Source organism: Pan troglodytes, chromosome 4 (assembly GCF_028858775.2).
Source record: "Pan troglodytes isolate AG18354 chromosome 4, NHGRI_mPanTro3-v2.0_pri, whole genome shotgun sequence".
Lineage (NCBI taxonomy): Eukaryota > Metazoa > Chordata > Mammalia > Primates > Hominidae > Pan > Pan troglodytes.
This window is the reverse complement of record NC_072402.2, coordinates 126,029,067-126,052,510: the sequence shown is the minus strand read 5'-3', so window position 1 is coordinate 126,052,510 and position 23,444 is coordinate 126,029,067. Positions and strand designations below refer to the sequence as shown.

At 37.0% G+C, this 23,444-nt stretch overlaps 1 protein-coding gene across 1 annotated transcript in view; it reads left to right on the top strand.

Moving 5' to 3' along the window:
• Positions 1–23,444, top strand: part of FBN2 (fibrillin 2) — a 279,981-nt gene that overhangs the window by 253,148 nt on the left and 3,389 nt on the right. Inside the window, exons 56-64 of the mRNA XM_016953727.4 lie at positions 4,540–4,665; positions 6,007–6,213; positions 6,843–6,968; positions 8,627–8,749; positions 10,070–10,186; positions 10,785–10,913; positions 12,634–12,753; positions 21,080–21,311; positions 22,829–23,000. Of these exons, the coding sequence (XP_016809216.3) occupies positions 4,540–4,665; positions 6,007–6,213; positions 6,843–6,968; positions 8,627–8,749; positions 10,070–10,186; positions 10,785–10,913; positions 12,634–12,753; positions 21,080–21,311; positions 22,829–23,000 (1,352 nt within the window). The remainder of the gene's footprint in view (positions 1–4,539; positions 4,666–6,006; positions 6,214–6,842; positions 6,969–8,626; positions 8,750–10,069; positions 10,187–10,784; positions 10,914–12,633; positions 12,754–21,079; positions 21,312–22,828; positions 23,001–23,444) is intronic.

Here is a 23,444-nt window from a genome sequence, read left to right as displayed (position 1 = left end):
GTAGATGCAAAAGAGAAAATACTGGGATGCTATTTAATTATCAACAAACTAGTCTTCTAGACATGGAGACTGCCGGAGGTGAGGCAGGAAGAGGAGAAGCAGCAACTATCAGAGATTCTAAGGCTTTAAGAACTTTATCAGAGCCACACGACTCCCTAAATTACCTGAAAGCCCGAGTGTAGTGCCTCAAGGGTAGAGAGCATGGCAGATTTGGTGAGAGGATGTTCATACAACAAACATGAATTGAAACTACACATTAGGCCCACTTTAGCACCCGTGACCAGCTACACTATTTTTCAGCCAGTAGCTGAACTGGAGAAAATTGTTCAAAGATGAGTAATTACACAAGACCAGCGTAGCTGAAGCTTGTGCAGGAGAGTGGCATGAAGTGGGTCTAAAGGTAGGCAAATACCATGGAAAAGAATTTGGTTTTATGCTAAAAGTGTTATGGCAGAGTGACTCGGAGTATGGGCCCTGGGGATGGACTATGAATGTTAGCAATCTAGGTTCATATGTGCTAGCTCTGTGACCCTGGGCAAGTTGGCTTAAATATGTGCCTCAGATTCCTCATGTAAAAACAAATAGGAATTTTGAGCACACTTTCATAGGATTATTGGGAGGGTTAACTTAAAAAATTCACATGAAACCCTTAGTACAGTGCTTGGCATAGAGTAAAATTTCAATTAAGTATTAGTTGTTATTTCCTATTTTACACATTTTTAAAGATATCTGGCTGCCTTATAGGTAATGGATTTGAAGGAGGTGGTAGCAGAAACAAGGGTTTCATTTAGGTGACTGTCTTAAACACCCAGATGAGAGAAAAAGGAGGCTCAGATTAGGGCCACCATAGTGTGGAAAAGGAGTGGACAGATTCAGAAAATGTATTGGAAATAATCAACAGATTGGATTTCTGATGGATTGATTGAATATGTATAAAAGATAAGTCCCAGGATTTTTGCTTGAGTGACTAAAGTAAATTAGCTTAGTATAATAATTTACTTGATGCTACTGTTAACTGATATGGAAAAGATTGGAAGAAACAGGTTTCGTTGGGGACACAGAAGAATAAAAGTTCTGTTTTGGTCCTGCTCAGTGTCAGATATGTTCTAGCTTTCCAAGTGGGAATATCAAGTCAGCAGACATATTTATGAGCCATAGATGTAAATTGCTAGCAAATCGATAGTGGTTGAAAAATTATGGGATTGACTGAGAACACCAAGAGAGAGATCCTGGAGAGTAGGAGGAGCAGGGCTCCTTCCCAGGACACTGGACTCTGGTTGTTCCAACATTTAGAGAGACTATTAGGAGACTCTATTAGGAGTCTAATATTAGGAGACTAAGAAAGAGTAGCCAGCAAGATAGGAAGTTCTCCATGTCCGTGTGATGTCCTCAGAACTAAAGTGGCCACTTTTGTATGATGCTACTAAGATGTAGAGTAACATAGAGTTGTAATTAGATTTGGTGACTTCTTCAGGAGGTTTCAGTGGAGCACACACATTAAGGAAACAATCAGTGATGAGGAAGTGGAATTTATCGCCATGGATCATTCTTCCAGAAATTTTGTTCTGAAAGTGAATCAATACATGTGGCAGTAGCCATAGGGGTAATAGGTGAATAAGAGAGTTTTTTGTATTGTTTTAAGATGAAAGTTACTAGAGAATTTATGCTGAGGGAATGATTCCTTGAAAAGGGAGTATTGTGAAATCTGGGAAGGCAATCTAGAGTACCGGTGCAAGAGCTGGCCTTGGAGAAAAAACAAAGATAGTTTAGCTGTTGGAAGAAGACAAAAGGTTGAAAGTGAGGGCACAGCCCAGTGGTTCATAGGGGAGAGATGTCTGATGTGTCTGAGTGTGTAATGTCATTTTAGAAAGTGAGAGTGTGAAGATACTAAGAAGTATAGTAGGATTGTTGACGGAGGATCATGTACCCATTTGAGATTTGAGTCTTGAGTCTTGAGTCTCATTGAAATGAAGCCTGTTTTCCTCTAGGCTGTCATGCTGCACTGGATTGGACATAGAGTAGGTAGAAGTAGGGGAGCATCGGGCAAGAGTGATGGACAATGGAAAGGTCGATAATTGACAATCCTGGTGCAGCCCACAAATTGTCAAAGGGTAGAAAGTAAATGCTGGAAATTAACATTATTTAGGTAGAGCAACATCACTCCAAGATACACCCTATTAAAGTTACAAATTTCAACAGAAAAAAGAGTCAGGCAACTTTTTTTCAACCTCTTCTCAGTAATTCTTTATGCCAATGTCAATAAAGCAAAATTAATCTAAGAATTTGAAGCACAAATTATGTACTACAGCAGAAGCTGTATTATACATAATCAAACTTGGAAGAACTCAGGCAGTATATCCTGAGTTCTTCCAAGAACGCTTTTAGTTCAAAAGCCCTTTTTGAAAAAAAATAATTCAGACAAATCAAATACAATTCAAAATCAGGGTGAATGACGTTAAGGATAGGATTAGACCAAGGCAACAGACCTTGCACCCTCAGATTCTAGAAATAATAAACTAAAAAAACTTTTTAATTCATAACTCATTACTTTTGTATATACCTTTAAATTTCTGAAGTGTTTTTTTTCTAAAAGGGGAAAAAAATAATCACAGGAGGCACATCATGGTGAATTTCAAAACACTAAGAAGAAAATGAAAATCCTTAAAACTTCCAGAGAGAAAAACCAGATTTCTTACAAATGAACAGTAACACTGGTTTAAAAAATAATAATAAAGGAGCTGTATTTTGAAAGCATTCTAAGGGAAAATAATTTTGAACTAAAATGCTATACTCAATCAAGTATGAAAACAAAAGAAGACATGGTCGGAAATCTGTTTTAGAATACTTATAGCCCTCTTAAATAATTACCGGCCGGGCACGGTGGCTCACACCTGTAATTCCAGCTCTTTGGGAGGCCGAGGCAGGCGGATCACGAGGTCAGGAGATCGAGACCATCCTGGCTAACATGGTGAAACCCTGTCTCTACTAAAAATAAAAATAAAAAAATTAGCTGGGCCTGGTGGTGGGCGCCTGTAGTCCCAGCTACTCAGGAGGCTGAGGCAGGAGAATGGTGTGAACCCAGGAGGCGGAGCTTGCAGTGAGCCAAGATTGCACCACTGCACTCCTGCCTGGGCGACAGAGCGAGACTCTGTCTCAAATAAATAAATAAATAAATAATCACCAAACTACATACACTAATTTTTTAAAATTAATTGAAGTGGAAGAAATAATATAAGTGGACCAATGGTGAGCCAAGAAACCAGTAAGCCTCATTAATTTAAACAGATGCTGATGGCACACTAAAAATCTAACAAACCAAAACTTCTAGATAACATCAACATGGCAGGTGGTTCAGGGAGAGAGCAGAGATAAGTAAATTTATGCAAAGGTGCTTACTATGGCCGAGAGCTTTCAAAACAGATACTTCTTGGCATTGATAGAAAATTATTCATTAAGAATGTGTGTTGAAGTTGTTCAGTGGTTTCCACTGTAAGAATTGAAAGAAGACTGTAACTTCCAAATATGAGTTCAGAGGGAAAAGGAGGGCATAGGAAGAGGGCAATCACACAGTAAATATAAAACAATATAAAATGTCAGGTGAGACTCTAAACATATCAGTAATCATGACAGATATAAGTGGTTTAAACTGCTGGTTAAAAGATAAATGTGTTTTTAAGAATTCTGCTAGGTTCTCTTTAATAGAATTGTAGTACCAAAATTGAAATCTGAGATAGGTTGAAAATAAAAATATTCAAGGCAAATACTAATAAAAGCAAAGTGCCTGCAAATATAAATGTCAGTAAATTTTTAAAAATTTTAACTATAAAGATGAAAGGAGCCATTTATCAAAAAGATGTAATTGTCATGCACTCTTATGCTCCTAACAACACAGCTTTGAAAAAAACCTCCAACAAAATTTACAAAATATCGAAAAAGCACAAAAAGTAAGGATATAGAGAATTTTAATGAAAACAATTTTGTTGAAGTAGGTTTATTTATCACCAACCAAAAGAGCAGTATTACTTAAACTTCCTCTCCCATTAACTACCCTCACAGACCATAGTTGTTCCTGTGATTTTACTCAAAACCAATTTAGCAGCTTGTCCTTTATTCCTGGCCTGTGAGGCTTTTACTGTACTCATCACCCATACCCAACACCCACCGTCCGTCTCCCCACACCTTTCTCTAATATCACAGAAACTGACATTCTTTTCCCCAGAGTTCCCGTCCTTGACTGGTGTCTCAGGGCAATTCTATTCCTTTTGGAGGCCAATTTTCAATTCTATATATTAACACTATCCCTTCTCTGCAGAAGATAAAGAAAAGAAAGAAGAAGATAACATTATCTTAAGAAAGAACCCACCGAGAAGGATGAAGTAAAGCTAAAAATAAATTAATATTCACACATGACCATTTTTAATCTCATCATATTAGTATTTTGGCAAAGAAGTGTTAAATAAGATATAACCCATTAGAAGATAGCTTGTAAATTATAATTTTACAGTTTTCTCATTATTCATATTGTTTGTTTTTCTAAAGATGAAAATGAATGCAGGACCAAGCCAGGAATCTGTGAAAATGGACGTTGTGTTAACATTATTGGAAGCTATAGATGTGAGTGTAATGAAGGATTCCAGTCAAGTTCTTCAGGCACTGAATGCCTTGGTAAGTTGACATCCAAATATATTATACTTGGTAGATAAAACATCTGTTCATGATGTCATCACAGAAGAGCTCCACATATATATTCTTGTCTGCTAAACAAATCTCCCAATCTCAATAATCCACATGCTTCTTCTTAAAGATGCACATCTATTAAGATGATATATTTGTACATGTGTGTGTTATATGCACATCTATGTGTAATGTAAATAACAATCTTAAATAGTCTTTCCAAAATTAAGATTAATTAAGTTCTTTGGAAAATTTGGCTTTAGTAAAACTTACATCAGAGGATGATTTAATTCCAAAAGAAAATATTTGCAATATGAGGTAAGCTCTGCCACAATTAATGCAAAATAAATGCCATATTTCAAAAATGCAGGGAAGGTTACTTTTTATATTGTGGTACAGAAAATAAATGTTTTACAAAACCTTTTTATGGGAAATATAAATCTGGGACATTATATTTTATTTTAATGCTAAAATGCCTACATTATAAATCATTGTAGTTAATTATGGCAGCTGCAAAAAGTGTGCTGTAGTAAAATTCAAGGTAAACAAAGAAATAAGAGCAGTAAGCTGTTTCACTCATCACTTGATTTAACATAAAAAGAGTATTTCAACTATATCACATTTTTTTCTGAATGACGTCATATGCTTCAAATTCCAAGAAATTTTTGATCAAAAAAACATTTTTTGTTTATTGTTATCTCTAATCTATACCTTTACTAACACAGTCTTTTAGGAAATAGGAAAAGTAACCTACATATAAAGTGTAATTTTCTGTTCATTTTATTAACAGTTTTGCTAGGATTGTTTATAAAACTATATTAAAGATTTAATTGGCTTTTAAATCTGAAGAAATCATTTTATTTATATTTTTAAAAAATCTACTCAGTCCAAGTATTTGAACAGTCTTTCAGATGTAGAAAATATGAGATATCAGATTGAATAAGTACCAAGCTCATAAAATATAGTCTAGAGTTTGCTTTCCAGAAACTAATCCTGGCACTCATTTGTTTAAAGGAAAATAATTTAATTTGATTTTCCTTTCACTTGTATTCCACAGAAATGGTAGGTCACTATCATTTAGTTGGCAATGGATTGGAGGAAAAAATCTATTTCTAAAGTATAGTATCACTTTTTGTCAAATTTAATAAACTGTAGTCTGTAGTGAAAGAGTATGCTATGAACTTAACTGCCAGCAAAACTTAAATAATTAAGACATTAAGCTGTCTTAATTATTCCTAAGGAGGAAATTCTTGACTGCCCTGCTTAATTTGAAAGCCAGGATAATGAAATGTCAGTTCCGCATCCTTAACTCTTTCTACTTTGCCATTTCAGACAATCGACAGGGTCTCTGCTTTGCAGAGGTACTGCAGACAATATGTCAAATGGCATCCAGCAGTCGCAATCTCGTCACTAAGTCAGAATGCTGCTGTGATGGTGGGCGAGGCTGGGGCCACCAGTGCGAGCTTTGCCCACTTCCTGGAACTGCTCAGTACAAAAAGATATGTCCTCATGGCCCAGGATATACAACTGATGGAAGAGGTAAGGAGTTGAGGAAATTTATTCATATAATCAACACATTAAATTTTATGAATTCAGATAAATGTGAAGGAAAAGTGAAAAATTGATACAATCAAAAGAGTAGCTAAAATGTTTATACCTTGATATTTATATTTGATGTGTGTTTTCGTATATATGTATATAGAAAGAATAATCTTTGCTAATGCTTTAGAGATTTTAGGAGTTAATCTTCATATCAGACCTAAGGGGTAGAATGTATTATTCCCATTTTAACAGATGAGGAAAATGAAGCACAAAGCTAAGGTAACAATAAGTAATTTTCCCAAGATCACACACTTTTTAAGGGATGGACTTTGAGGGGGTAGCTTTCTAGATTCCCCCCAAAATCATTCATGCTTAGATTGCAAAATGGGTAGTCTTAAACAGGGCTTTCACCAGAGTCTCCCTTTATCCCCTCCCATCACTTGAGATTATTTTTCCGTCACATCCATGTTGCTGTTCACCTGAATGATGAACAGGTGCTCCAGTGCTGTTAGGAATGTTTGCTGTTAGTTATCTCATCTCCATTTCTTCATTTCTCTTTGATTCTAACCAGTTTTACCCTTGCATGTATGTTAACTCCTGATTGTTTTTGTTGTTTTGGTCCACAGATATCGATGAATGTAAGGTAATGCCAAACCTCTGCACCAATGGTCAGTGCATCAATACCATGGGCTCATTCCGATGCTTCTGCAAGGTTGGCTACACCACAGACATCAGTGGAACCTCTTGTATAGGTAACGATGGGCACCTCTATATCCAGGGGTTTGGGGGCTAATCAACTACTGTTTCCTGCAAGTCACTCATTATCAGTAGAGTGTCTTTATTATGGAGCTTTGGAATATATATTTTATTAAAATGTTGCCATCCTCTCAATAATGTGCTTCTTAATCACACAGTACTTGGCCTTTGTCCAGTAATGTGGGATGTAGAATTGTACACTTCATCAAAAAAAAAGTCTGTTCAATCAAGGAAACTAAAATCACAAATACATACTTTCAACATTTTATATTTTAATTTAAAATTTAAAGTGCACATTTGTTTGTCACTCTTTGAAGGAAAAGGGCTTTTTCTTATGAATATGTGTGTTTGTGTATATTAAGAGAATGTTTTCCATGTTTCTCTTTGCTATTATTTTGCATAAAGTATACCAAGTAAGCATTACCTAAATAAAATTTCCAGCTGCGGAGCAGTCTCAGTACAGAATCCTTCTACCATTTTACAATTTATTTTTCTTATTCGGTTTTTTATTGTCTCACTCACACCAATATATGACAGTCGTGGGGCAGAAAGGACTTAGACTTTTGTCAGGTCTTTCCAAAGTATTCAACTTCATTTTTATTAAAGAAAAAATTTTTTTTCTCCTTTATATTTCATTAGCTTACTGGATATTCTATCAAATTACCTATGTCAATAACAAGCACACTTGGCATTAAAAGGTTAAGAAAACCCAACTGACTTCTTTGAAACAGAAGAGCATGAGTAATAGAGAATAGGCCATTAATCATAAGCATTCAGCATTCTGTGGGCATCAACGCCGTATGTTATATGGAGGAAATGGAGATTGTCTGCTATCACTCAGAGTCCGAGTAGGAAAGAGATGGCATATTTCAAGGAGGACAATTCAAGGAGGGTCTAACAAAAAGACTGTCTATACACGTGTGAGCAGTGTGCACAAAAGCCAGGAGGCGTAGTGCTGTGTGCTGGGGCTGTACTACCCCTGGGCCAAAAGAAAAGAGTCAGAGGTTATTGGAACCTAGAAAAAGAAAGTTGTGCTCAGAGGACTGCCTTGAGAGGACCTCTGACAGCTGCTCCAGTGACTCAGCCAGCCTGAGCCTATCTTGCAGGGAGGGAGTTGAGGAAATAAGGGCCAGACAGAAGACAGAGGGCAAGGGAGAGCCTCCGGATGGAGTCTGTAGAGCTCCATCTCCTGGGCCTGAGAGCAGGATGGACCAGGGTGAGGACTGAATCTGAAGGGGAAAGTGGAAGGTTTCCAGCACCATCTGTGATCCCACAAGATGCTTAAGGGAGCCTCAGTAAAGAGAGTTTAAAAGAACTTGTGCCACATCCATGTGTCAAAAACAGAGAAACTCTTATTAAGTTTATGATTCTCAGGTTGTAAACCGAAGTATATTAATCTAAAGAATTTAGTAATTTTGGACCCAGACAGTTGTCTAGACATCAAAATATTTACCCAAGATCCATAGATTGATTTACAAAGTAAACCCGCATGTTACTTTAGAAAAAATCCTTCTGTGCATCATTTCTCTCTGGCTATATTCCACTTTAAGTTGAACAGGAAAAACAAAAAGAATGAAGTGAGAATATGGAAGGAGGAAAGAGTCTGGTTGTTTCTTTTAACCAGTAATTTAATCTTCACATCACTTTTACTTAGACCTTGATGAATGCTCCCAGTCCCCGAAACCATGCAACTTCATCTGCAAGAACACTGAGGGGAGTTATCAGTGTTCATGTCCGAGGGGGTATGTCCTGCAAGAGGATGGAAAGACATGCAAAGGTGAGTGAAGAGTCTCTGACAATCCTGACCCTAGTCTGTATCTTTTCTTTCAAATTTAAATATTAGATTATCAGGAATTATGCCATGTGCATCACCTTCATTAAAAGGTCCCATCCTAGTGGCCATGTTATTGCTCATAGAAAAACTCTACCAATAGGCTCATTGCAGGAAGCAGAGAGGATTAAAACCCAAGTTAAAACAGTTTGCTTCTTATAGAAAACTGCATAAATTTTTAAAAATAAAATAAAACAAAAGTTTTGGTGTGGGAAGAGATCAAAACAAATCACTGAAATAAGATATTTGTTGTTGTTGCTTATCTAAGCTTTTATTTCTCTAAGCTACCTTTATTACAGGTTTACTGTGGAAAAGTGAAAATGGATAGGTAAATTTAAATTTTTTGCTTAGGTAGTATCAAAAGTAATTATTTATCAAGCTAAATTAGATCATTAAAATAGCTTCAATACTATACACATATATTTGATTTTATAGTAAGCCTCATCAGAATGAAATCAATGGACTGAGCAAATTTTTAAAATGTAGATTATTCTCAGTAAAATGAGGTTTTATTTCCAAGGCATATCAAAAAAAAAAATAACAGCAAGCACTGCTTGGAACTGTTTAGTGAACTGATATGGGTCCGTGTTGTACATTGTTTATGACTAAAGACTCCATATCAAAAAAAAAATGAGTATGACTAAAGCATTTTTTAAGCTGTAAAATAATGAATTAGTCTTGCCTACATCTTATGTGGTACATTTATTTTAAATATAGTTTCCAAATTAAGTTTTAGTATAGCCAAAATCAAATTTTGAGTTTTTAATTAGTAGGGTCCAAATATCAATACCATTTGTGACTAGAATTACAGATGTTGTATTTTGCTTCCTCTAATATTAATGCCCGTGTTTTCATCTGAATGTGGAGACTCTTAGTGTTTCTGTTCGGACCTTCATCAGTTTCTAGATTCTGTTTCATTTTTATTTAATCCTTCCTTTAATAGGAATCAGTAATCAGCCATGTACTATACTGCATTCAATGCAAGAATTGTAACCTTTGGATAGTAGCTTTGAGAACAGTTCATGGAAACTGCTATGATTCTGCCATTCAGTTTCTTATGTTATATATTGCCTTAATTGTCCTATCATCCTAGCCCCTAATATTTATTCTGCTTAAATATGTGAAAAGAAACTGTTTGCCATATGCCTATGGAAATCTACGAAGTTTCCAGCAAAAATCTAGACAACATGCTTCTGTGGCTTCACAAGAAAGGAAACATAGCCAGATAGTCTACTGTGATTTTCATTGGCTTCTCTCTAATTTCAGACCTTGATGAATGTCAAACAAAGCAGCATAACTGCCAGTTCCTCTGTGTCAACACCCTGGGGGGGTTTACCTGTAAATGTCCACCTGGTTTCACACAGCATCACACTGCTTGTATCGGTAAGACAAAGTTACAAATGGGAAATTTTACAAACTTCTAGTAGATGCATAAAAATTATATTTAAAATTATAAACAGAAGAATGTCCTGGTATTTATATTCCATAACCAATACCCCATAATTTGTGGTCTAAAGAAGTTGCTAATAATATAGATATTTTCAAGAACAATATCCAAAGGGAAAAAAAAGGCCTTTTTAGTCCAAGCACCTGCACAGTAGCCATATTTCAAGCAGTGCCTTTATATCACATTCTCAGTATAACCTTGGTGTTCAGACAAAATATGATTAAAGGCTCACTGTAATTTAGAACATGTTAACAAACATATTGAGCTTTTATTTTAGAAGACACATGTTAAGGAACTTTAGTCAGTGTGCCTTCAGTCACTCCAAAATATGCTCAAATCTCAAACCTCTTAAAATACACTTTTTCTTACCACTTTTGTCTTTAATATGACAGTGAATTTTGGTATAAATTTTCCCAAAATGCCATTTTCACATCATGAAACTTAGGTTTTCATACATTGCTTTTTACTTCCCATGAAACTTAAGACATGTTATGATTGGAAAGTTTGACGCTCTGCTTCTTGATGCTTTGCCAGACAACAACGAATGTGGGTCTCAACCTTCGCTTTGTGGAGCAAAGGGAATCTGTCAAAACACTCCAGGCAGTTTCAGCTGCGAATGCCAAAGAGGGTTCTCTCTTGATGCCACCGGACTGAACTGTGAAGGTTAGTTGATTTGCTCAAAAATTCTTAATCTAATAACAGTAAACCATATATATTTTTAACTTCCAAGACAAATTGGTATAATCTGAAAAAAAGAAAAAAAAGTATTGAACAAAATAGGACCCAGCAACTTATTCCTGGTCATAAATTTCTATGTATCACTTTGGGGACAGAGGGAAACTTAAATGCAGTGAAACAAAAGTTCTGTGATTACGAATTGACTTTTAAAGCAACTGTTGACTAATCATGGATCTGAGAAAGAATTGAGTTGAAAAAGAATTCTGTGCCTAATATGGTTTGCGGTAGTGTACAAGCATACCAGAAAAAAATAATAATTGACCTTTTGTTCCATGATTCTTAAATGTATAAGAATTAAATATAAAAAGAATCTGTCATCAGAGAGAATTGAACAAATGTACTGAACATGCTAAGGTGAAATGATGGCTGTTTCTGTTTTTTACGAGTCAAGCTCCTGCTTCACTCCTTCACTTTCCTACAGTGGACCTTGGTCTCCTCTGCAATAACTATTTCCTGTAAAATCCAAGGGAACATTTAAGTGGGAACAAAATAAGAACATGCTTGCAGTTAAGAAAATTTCATCTAGTTCTTCACTGTTTATATTGCAAGTGGCAGTGTATGACAAGAAAAATGTATTAGGATTAGTGTCTTATAAACACCCATGCCAGAGATTATGAGACTATATTTATTTCCCTTACATTCTTATATCGTATTGCAATTTATAGTTTTCTTGATTTTAATCACCCTTTTAACATTAACTATTCTTAGAAATATATGATTTGGACTTCTAGAAATATATGTTAAGTATTTAATTTGCTCTCTGTAAGGCTCGTGGGGCTTTTATATGTATCTCATTTTCAGCCAAGAAAAATTCAGTTTTTAAAATGTCAATTTTAATATTTTATCTTTCAAATCGTTGAGACGTTGAAAGTATTCTTAACCTACAGCTGTTTGCCACATGCGAGTTCAGCTCGTGACCATCCCCATAAGATACCATTTATTAATTATCCATGTAAATTTGTTACACCCCTCAGACATGCCAATTTTATTTTACTCTTTATGGATAGATTTCAAATATTCGGTTGTCATTCCAAAAAAGCATACATAAATAAAGAAATTATTCCACATGTATAATAATACCACATCTTGTCTAAAAATAACATATTTAAATACTTAAGAGGGATTTGCATCTAATTAATCTTGAATGGTAATAAAAATTTTTACATGCAATATAATTGTACTTTTTAGGTATCTCTGTAATGCTTCTATCCTCCCAAAAATGAGGATTGTATCTCAGTCACTTTCAAACTTACTGGACTATGCAATGCAAATATATATTTTTTTACATATATATATATATATATATGATTTACCAAATAAATCATACCATAAGCAGTTAATTAGTTCAAAATGTACAACATTTGTGGTTGCTATGGTTGACTTGCTGAAATTGAGATGTTATTTAGAGCACTGACATGCCGTGGTCTGGTGGAGAGCAGAAGAATGAGCTGGTCTCTTATCTCAGAACTGTTCCCTGCACCACCGCTGACTAATACATGGGACCTGGAAATATGACAGCCTCTCTATGTGTCATGTCTTGTTTGTTTGTTCCCATGATAACAGTTACCCCAGGTTTTGTTTGGAGTGCATTTAAAAATAGTAGAAGAAAGGTGACATAAAGGTTTTGCTGGGCTTGTTTTTGCAGATGTTGATGAATGTGATGGGAACCACAGGTGCCAACACGGCTGCCAGAACATCCTGGGTGGCTACAGATGTGGCTGCCCCCAAGGCTACATCCAGCACTACCAGTGGAATCAGTGTGTCGGTGAGTGCTCTTTTCTTCCATCGCACTTGCTTTTCTCACCTGAAAGTGTCTCTGAATAAGATGAACAAATTGTGAGGGTTGAGATTTCAGTATAGCCTTTGAATTTTAGACTTTAAACCCAGTCCTTAAGACTGATGCATGGGGACTCATTCTGCTAGTGTGTATGTTTGAAAATATCTATTAAAAAAAAAGTTTGTTTTTAAGTACCGGGAAGTTAACTTAACTAGAGGTTACTTCATTTTAAATATCTGCTAAGTAATTTTAAGTTTCTGAAGATGATGTCAAGAATCATCATCTTTGTTTGCGAAGGTCAGCCACTTTTTTGTCTGTAATTTAATATATTTAGATTTCCCATCCATTCCCCTCATACGAATCTAAAGGAATTCACATCAACTTAATGAGGACAGTCCATGTGTGCTCTCCTGTCACATAGATTTAATAAAGGATGGGAAGTGTTTTAAGGTTGAAAAAGTACCTACTTACAGCAAATGCTGTTGGCAACTCTAGACAGAAGTGTTTGTAAAATAAAATACGTGGCTCTCAGTTCTGTTCCTTGCATTGATAATAGTCGCTGAAATTCTCCTTTTAAGGAGTGATTGATCAAAGAGAACATTATTCTCTACTTGGATAGCCAGGTGACTTACTTAGCATATGCCTAATTTCTTGGCTCCTTTTGAATGCGCTTCACAGACACTCCAACCAACACATTTTGACGCTAGGTGCTGGCATAACTGAGCAGAAAGGGGCACTGTGGTCCTGCAGAGAAATATCAGGATGCTTCCTGTTTCTGTGTAGTAATTCAAATTACTTCACAGGTTATTCACATATTGAATTATTGTGATCCACTAAATAAATTAGTCTGATTTTATCCTTTGTGGTCTTCTCAAAAGAAATTTCTAGTGACAGCTAAGTGAATTAAGAATAAAAAATCAAGATAAATTTCAGTGGAGGGAAAATCATGCCAGGTCAAAGACAGATGCTTTACCACACCACGAATATACACTCATAGGAGTGTAGAAATGCAGAAATCAATAAGTGATCAAAAGTTAAAGACAAGACAGTTTCAAAAAATTATTTAAATTACCAATTAGGCAGTTATTCAAAATAACTTTATAAATTTAATTCACTTTTTTTCCTCTTCATAGAAAAAAACTGTTGTAGAACTCCTTATGCCCAGATTTATTGATTCATAAACAAAGGCAAAGTGTATGGCACACTCTTTAGAATATCAGAAACAGTATTTTTTACATAGCTATTAAAATAATGTAAAACATTCTGTAGGTTGCCTATTCACTCTGATGATAGTTTCTTTTGCTATGCAGAAGCTCTTTAGCTTAATTAGATCCCATTTGTCAATTTTGGCTTTTGTTGCAATTTCTTTTGACGTTTTCGTCATGAAGTCTTTGCCCATGCCTGTGTCCTGAATGATGATATTGCCGAGGTTTTCTTCAGGGATTTTTTATTTTTTTAGGACGGACTCTCGCCCTGTTGCCCAGGCTGAAGTGCAGTGGCATGATCTTGGCTCACTACAACCTCCGCCTCCTGGGTTCAAGTGATTTTCCTGCCTCAGCCTCCTGAGTAGCTGGGATTACAGGAGTCTGCCACCATGCCTGGCTCATTTTTTGTATTTTTAGTAGAAACGGGGTTTCACCCTGTTGGCCAAGGCTGGTCTTGAACTCCTGACCTCAGGTGATCCACCCGCCTCAGCCTCCCAAAGTGCTGGGATTACAAGCATGAGCCACCATGCCCAGCCTCTTCTAGGGTTTTTTATGGTTTAGGGTTTTAAGTCTTTAATCCATGTTGAGTTAATTTTTATGTAAGGTGTAAGGAAGGGGTCCAGTTTTAGTTTTCTGCACATGGCTAGCCAGCTTTCCCAGCACCATTTACTGAATAGGAGATCCTTTCCCCATTGCTTGTTTTTGTCAGGTTTGTCAAAGATCAGATGGTTGTAGATGTGTGGTTTTATTTCTGAGGTCTCTGTTCTGTGCCATTGGTCTATATGTCTGCTCTGGTAACAGCACCATGCTGTTTTGGTTACTGTAGCCTTGTTGTATACTTTGAAGACAGGTAGCATGAGGCCTCCAGCTTTGTTCCTTTTGCTTAGGATTATCTTGGCTATACACGCTCTTCTTTGGTTCCATATGAAATTTATGGTAGTTTGATGGGAATAGCATTGAATCTATAAATTACTTTGGGCAGTATGGCCATTTTCACAATATTGATTCTTTCTATCCATGAGGATGGAATGTTTTTCCATTCATTTGTGTCCTCTCTTATTTCCTTGGGCAGTGGTTTGTAGTTCTCCTTGAAAAGATTCTTCATATCTCGTTTGCTGTATTCTTACGTATTTTATTCTCTTTGTAGCAATTGGGAATGAGAGTTCATTCATTATTTGACTCTCTGCTTGTCTATTGTTGGTGTATAGGAATGCTTGTGATTCTTGCACATTGATTTTGTATCCTGAGGCTTCGCTGAAGCTGCTTATCGGCTTGAGTTTTGGGGCTGAGACAATGGGTTGTTGGGTTTTTGTTTTTTTTTTTTGTGGTGGAGTCTCACTCTGTCGCCCAGGCCGGAGTGCAGTGGCACGATCTCAGCTCACTGCAACTTCCACCTCCTCCCTGCAACTTCCACCTCCTCCCTAGTAGCTAGGATTACAGGCGCCTGCCACCATGCCTGGTTAATTATTATTAGTTTATTATTATTATTATTATTATTGTATTTTTAGTAGAGACGGGGTTTCACCATGTTGGCCAGGCTGGTTTCGAACTCCTGGCCTCAAGTGATCCACCCGCCTTGGCCTCCCAAAGTGCTAGGATTACAGGCATGAGCCACTGCGCCTGGTCAGATGATGGGGTTTTCTAAGTAGAGAATCATGATATCTGCAAACAGATAAAATTTGACATCCTCTCTTCCTATTTGAATACCCTTTATTTCTTTCTCTTGCCTGATTGCCCTGGCCAGAATTTCCAATACTATGTTGAATAGGAGTGATAAGAGAAGGCATTCTTATCTTATACCAGTTTTCAAAGGGAATGCTTCCAGCTTCTGCCCATTCAATATGATATTGACTGTGGGTTTGTCATAAATAGCTCTTATTATTTTGAGATACATTCCATCAATATCTAGTTTATTAAGTTTTTAACATGAAGAGATGTTGAGTTTTATCAAAGGCTTTTTCTGCATCTATTGAGATAATCATGTGGTTTTTGTCTTTGGTTCTGCTTATTGGATGGATTGTGTTTATTGATTTGCATATGTTGAACCAGCCTTGCATCAAAGGGATGAAGCCGACTTTATCATGGTGGATAAGTTTTTTGATGTGCTGCTGGATTCAGTTTGCCACTATTTTATTGAGGATTTTCGCATTGATGTTCGTCAGGGATATTGGCCTGAAATTTCCTTTTTTTGTTGTGTTTCTGCCAGGTTTTGGTATCAGGATGATGCTACCTTCATAAAATGAGTCAGGGAGTAGTCCCTACTTTTCAATTGTTTGGAATAGTTTCAGAAGGAATGGTACCAGCTCCTCTTGGTACCTCTGGTAGAATTCTGCTGAGAATCCATCTGGTCCTGGGCTTTTTTTTTGGTTGGTAGGCTATTAATTACTGCCTCAAATTTAGAACTTGTTATTGGTCTATTCAGGGATTCGACTTCTTCCTGGTTTAGTCTTGGTAGGGTGTATGTGTCCAGGAATTTATCCATTTCTTCTAGATTTCTTAGTTTATTTGCATAGAGATGTTTATAGTATTCTCTGATGGTAGTTTGTATTTCTGTGTGATCAGTGGTGATATCACCTTTATCATTTTTTTATTGTGTCTATTTGATTCTTCTCTGTTCTTTATTAGTCTAGCTAGTGGTGTATTTTGTTAATTTTTTCAAAAAGCCAGCTCCTGGATTCATTGATTTTTTGGAGGGTTTTTCATGTCTCTATCTCTTTCAATTCTGCTCTTATCTTAGTTATTTCTTGTCGTCTGTTAGCTTTTGAATTAGCTTGCTCTTGCTTCTCTAGCTCTTTTAATTGTGATGTTAGAGTGTTGACTTGAGATCTTTCTAGCTTTCTGACGTGGGCATTTAGCGCTATAAATTTCCCCTAAACAGTGCTTTAGCTGTGTCTCAGAGATTCTGGTACGTTGTCTGTTTGTTCTCATTGGTTTCAAAGAACTAAAGAGCTTCTGCACAGCAAAAGAAACTATCATCAGAGTGAACAAGCAACCTACAGAATGGAAGAAAATGTTTGCAATCTACCCATCTGACACAGGTCTAATATCCAGAATCTGCAAGGAACTTAAACAAGTTTGTGGGAAAAATACAAACAACCCTATCAAAAAGTGGGAAAAGGATGTGAACAGACACTTCTCAAAAAAAGACATTTATGTGGCCAACAAACATACGAAAAAAAGCTCACATCACTGATTATTAGAGAAATGCAAATCAAAACCACCATGAGATACCATCTCATGCCAGTTAGAATGGCTATTATTAAAAAGTCAAGAAACAATAGATGCTGGTGAGACTGTGGAGAAATAGGAAAACTTTTACACTGTTGGTGGGAATGGAAATTAGTTCAACCATTGTTGAAGACAGTGTGGTGATTCCACAGGGATCTAGAACCAGAAATACCATTTGACCCAGCAGTCTCATTACTGGATATATACCCACAGGAATATAGATCATTCTACTATAAAGACACATGCACACATATGTTTATTGCAGCACTATTTACAATAGCAAAGTCTTGGAACCAACCCAAATGCCCATGATAGACTGGATAAAGAAAATGTGGTACATATACACCATGGAATACTATGCAGCCATAAAAAGGAATGAGAGCATGTCCTTTGCAGGGACATGGATGAAGCTGGAAATCATCATCCGCAGCAAACTAACACAGGAACAGAAAACCAAACACCACATGTTCTCATCATAAGTGGGAGCTGAACAATGAGAACACATAGACGCAGGGAAAGGAAGGGAATAAGCACATGCTGGGGCCTGTTGGGGGGTGGGGGGCGAGGGGAGGTAACCTAGAGGATGAGTCAGTAGGTGCAGCACAGCACCATGGCACACTTAGCTACGTAACAAACCTGCACATTCTGCACATGTATCCCAGAACTTAAAGTAAAATTTAAATAAATAAATAAATATAATAATAATATAAAACAATTTTATTATATTGCAATATTTATAAAATATGAAGCCCACCACTTTATTTAGTAAATACCATGGACTTGTTGGTTAATTCCATAGACCTTAATCCAAAAGAATGATTCTCTATCAAACAGAATTTTTTTTAAGGAGAACAAAAGTAGAAATAGGAAAATGCATGGAGTGCCAATTTAATTTCAAAGTGTTTCAGTTTCCTGAAGTTTTTGTTTCTGAACACCTAGCACAAAACGAGCTGCACAGGTTTTTACTAAATGTGGAAGCTCTATTTAAAATAGTCTGGCTTAAAATCAAGATGGTGTGGTGTATCCCAGTTCCCCTTTATGAGATCCTGGGGTGGGCACTTTGACAAGGCAGTCACCCCCAGAGGAGCTCGCACTGGAGTCCAGCCAGAAGCCGGTTTGCCTTCTAATCAGGAGAAACTCCATGAGCAGAGGAATAAATGGTTTAAGATGAGTCCAAAACTAAAAATACATGAGCAGATATCCCTAATTGCAGGTATTAATTTGTAAGCTTATTCTACTAAAATGAGTACCTCTAAGCAGCAGGTGCCTGGGTACGACACATCAGGGATTTATTTCAAAAGATTCTAGATTCTTCTGGGCAGGGTTGAGGAATACAGCTTGTCTCTAATAAAATTGCTGACTTTCTTCCCTTGAATTCATGTAACGCCATTAGATTTTTAACTCAAACATATGGCAGAAATTGGGTGAAATACCCCTTCAGGAAACTAATAAAAGCAACAAGTTAGCAAAAGAAAAAGAATTAGGACAAAACGCAAATTGAAAAGCCACCAACATTTTTTATCTGTCACTACTTGTGTGAATATCTTCAGCCATTCATATGATTGATGGGGGAATACAGAAGGAAGCATTTCAGACAGATTTCCCCCGGAATCCTCGTCAGTGGTCAACACTGTTAGTCAATGCATCAGACAGTTTAAACAGGCAAAACTGTAAACCTACGATGTTACTAAACCTGCTACCAATTGAAGAAGAATGAAAGTTCTTTGAAAGTGTTAATATTGAAAAAAGCTTTCAGTTCAAACTAACACTTTAGGAAGTTTTCTGCCAGTTGTCACAAAGAATTTACAACGTTTTGGTAGATAGAGTGTACAGATGTAGGGAACATTCTCAACTATTTGTAAGCATTAGAATTATTCAAATACAATTATTCAAAATTGGAAATATGTAAATACTAACATTTGCATATGAAGAAAAATTATGTCTTCATATATGAAGACTTTGTGTTTTAGTAACTTCCAGTTGCTTCTGTAGCCTGTTCACAATAATTCACACATAGTTGAGTGAGGCTTGAATCAGTTCAAAGTATGTGTCAGACAGGAACATATTAAGTCTATAAATTTTAATCATGATATACATTTATAGAATATAAATATGAGGTATATCATGGTGCTTGCAAAAATGTTACATATTTTTAAATATTCTTGTAAGTGATATGTTTAAATATAATTTATTCAGTTAATTATTTTTGCCTGGTAATTTTTCTTCCTAACACAATGTCTAATGGTATATTCATGGCAGGATCATTTTATTAAATTGTAATCTAATTTAGATTCCCTGTTAGGAGAGAAACACTGCATAGGAATGTCAGATCTAATTATAAAAGCAGATGAGGCTTTATGGCAGAATTTCAAGTCTCTTGTATATAGAAATAAAATAGCAGTTATAGTTACATCATATGTAGCCAAGTTACTGAGAATTTATTTATCGTATCTACGTTCTTCCCCTGCCATAAAGGCTAAGAATTTTCACATATTAGATAATCAGCATCTTTTATATTCAGTGATTAAGACACCTACATTTAGTGGTCTCCTTTAATTCTGAGACTATCAGAATCATGATACAAAAATGTTCCTAATAATATCTACCCTTTCAGTAACTTCTGTCCTGTACTTAATGAAGTTTAATTCCTGTCTGGGAGGCCTCTTCACTGAGAGCCCACGTGCATCTTCCAAATCTCACTGAGCTGCTGCAGATCCCTCGCTTCCCCACTAGGTACTGTGTCCTCTGTGCACACCCACTTGCACATGGGCCTGTTTCCCCACATGGGCTGAAATATATACTTGTCACATATTAGGTAAACAGACACTCTTTGCTCCACATGGAGTCACAAGAATTGAAAGAATTCCGTGGAACAGATGTGATTTGTTCCCAGGGTGAAATTTGGATTATAAAAAAAGCCCAAAGAAGTCAAGCCACATGCTGTATATCAACCAGACAGTTAAGGCAAAATTATAATCTCCAAAGTTGAAAGCATAATCAGACTTTGATTTTGTAAAAATGATAATAGCAACTGAAAGTATAACCTATAATTATCCTGCTACCAGGTATTTATAGTATAATGTTAGTCATTAAGCAAGTAAAAGCTATATAGCTGGCTGATGGCTGGATGCAAACCTGCCTCAGAAAGCACAGCCTGCACCCAATGGGTTCTCAAGCATTTTAAACTGAACTAGGTTGTTCGTTCAACTGATTTAACTAAATAGTGTTGTTTTCCATCGTTTTCATTTAGAGTTTATAAATTTTTTTATGCTTTCTCCTCCTGTATAATGAAGGTTTGGGGAATTGCTGGGGAAATGGATACAAATACTTATAGGGATTTTTTTAATTGATATATCATACACTTCTCTCTTTTAAAGTGTACATGTAAATGGGTTTTGTAGATTCTCACAAAGGTATGCAGTCATCAATACTACCAGTTTCCGAACATTCTCATCACCTCCAAAAGAAACACCATACCCAAGAGCGGTCATTTCCCATTTCTTCCTCCCGACAGGCCCTGGCAACTAATTTTCTCTCTATCTCTAAGGATTTGCCCGAGATATAAGCGTTTGAAGTAACCTTCTGTTAAGAGAATAGAAGAGTTATTCACTAGGCAAACTGCAAATATCTGTTCCCAAGGGCTGCAGACATATTTAGAAACAGTACAAACAGAAAAGAGCAAAGCAAGGGTTTTTTAAAGCCACAATTTAGGGGAATTTTTTTCATTCACGTGCTTTGCAAATCAATCGTCAGAATAAAATAAAATACTGTGTTAGAGTTATTTCTGCCATAAAATCACAGGCACTTGAGACTCCAGACTTGTTCACGTTTTTGCTCTTGCCCGCTTCCCCGTGTAAGAGTTTCTTTCTTCGTTTCACTAGATGAGAATGAATGCTCCAATCCCAATGCCTGTGGCTCTGCTTCCTGCTACAACACCCTGGGGAGTTACAAGTGCGCCTGCCCCTCGGGGTTCTCCTTCGACCAGTTCTCCAGTGCCTGCCATGACGTGAATGAGTGCTCGTCCTCCAAGAACCCCTGCAATTACGGCTGCTCTAACACGGAGGGGGGCTACCTCTGTGGCTGCCCCCCTGGGTATTACAGAGTGGGACAAGGGTAAGGCGGCCTTCAGCCTCAGCACATAGAGGAATACATGGTTCCTGAGTGAGTTCAGGCCACCCACCACTGCAGGGAAGAGTACAGTGTCTAAAAGCCAAGCCGCAAAAGCATTGATTAGAGCTCTTAGGGTATACAGATAAATACCAAGAAAGCACACACAGACTGTGCTCAGGGTATAGGATTACTTCCTTTGTGATGAGCATAAAACCTGAACTTGTATATAAATATCACTCTTTGTTCCTCTTATTAAGGGCCTGAATTGATTCAATTTGACCCAAGGCCAGAGACTAACAGATGCTTAAAAATGCGGCTCACATGTTGCCATGGATACCTGGGCTGTGAGGTAGAAGTGGAAATGGCCTTGCCTCAGGTTCTTCTACAAATTCTGGAAGGTGCTAGCACAGTGATCACTGAGGAAGGAGTTTGTCCCTTTCTTTGCTCATGTGGCTTTTCTATTGCACAGAGAGAGGATGGTGCCTAGTTGGTGTGGTGTCATTCAGCACGGGCCTGACCCACAAGACAGGCTTCCCTCCAACTAGGCGCACTGTCTCAAGTTCCATGGGCTGTGGCAGAGGTGCTGGCCATTTGCATCCTTCCAGGAAGGCCGTGGTGCTCAGTAACACAGAAGATGGTCATTTAGAGATCAGTCCAGGTTGCCTTCTTTGAAAGGAGCAGTGTGCAAGGCAGGGACTAAAAGGCATGGACCAAGTCTGTCCAACAATGGTGTATGATAATAGCTAAAACAAAAGGCTTGCTCTAGACAAAGGTCATTTAGAGCCTATTCATTGACTCACTAACCAAAATATAAGTTCAGAAATCTCAGTTTTTAAAGCAGGGAGCTTTGTTGCAAGCAGCAAATACAGGCTTTAGGCCCCTGAAACAATGGAACCTGTCTTAGCATTCTCTTTGGAAATTCATACCTTACTTTTACTTTCTGCAGTTAATTATGCTCAGTACTTCAGTCTAATTAAGATTGAAAATTGGGAAAGCATGGGGCTCACCCTCAGAAGAATTTTGCTGTTTCACAATAAGGGAAAAGTTTATCTATTGTGTTTTAAAGAATTATAGGGGATTGTGGCTCATCCCTGCAATCCCAGTACTTTGGGAGTCCGAGGTAGGAGAATCGCTTGAAGGCAGAAGTTGGAGACCAGCCAGGGCAACATAGCAAGACCCTATCTCTACAAAACATTAAAATTAAAAAAAATTAGTTGGATATGGTGGTGTGTGCCTATTGTCCCTGCTAATTTGGAGGCTGAGGCATGAGGAGCTCTTGAGCCCAGAAGTTCGAGGCTGCAGTGAGCAAGATCGTGCCACTATACTCCAGCTTGGGAAACAGAGCAAGACCTTGTCTCTAAAAGAAAAATAAAAGAGTTGCAAAGAATATTAGGGTTTTTTGTTTATAAGTTTAGTGTTTGCTCTGTTGGTTTCGTGTTTCTGAAGAGTCTGCTCTACCACTGGAAAACTATGGTCAAGTCAGTGATAAAGTCTAACAATACTTTGCTTTTTGCAAATAGCCACTGTGTCTCAGGAATGGGATTTAACAAGGGGCAGTACCTGTCACTGGATACAGAGGTCGATGAGGAAAATGCTCTGTCCCCAGAAGCATGCTACGAGTGCAAAATCAATGGCTATTCTAAGAAAGACAGCAGGCAGAAGAGAAGTATTCATGAACCTGATCCCACTGCTGTGAGTAAATCCCACTTTGTGTTGCCACAAAATTTTATCCCTATGGAGTCATGTATACAGTGCAGTTCACGTCGTTTTCAGCCTCACTGAAGTTAATCATACCTTGAATTTAATGGATAAATTAATGGACCCAGTATGGAAAAGACAAGTAAATTAAAGTGATTGAATTATTAGGTCAAAACACAAAGCTTGGGAGAAAAGACTTTAAGATTCACAGTTTCAGAGCATTTTCTCTTGTTGTAGTTTTTGATTTATGTGGGAGGGTATGTCCATCTAGGAAAGAGCTATTTTTACATGATTCAAAAAATGAAATTATTTTTACTTTGTTCAGTTCTGTTTTATAAATGTATAGCATACAAGGCTGATTTTAATTTTCACTAGGGAAACCAAGTAGGTCTCATATTCTTTGATTTATTTTTAAGACAGTTGTTCCTTCATTAAGAA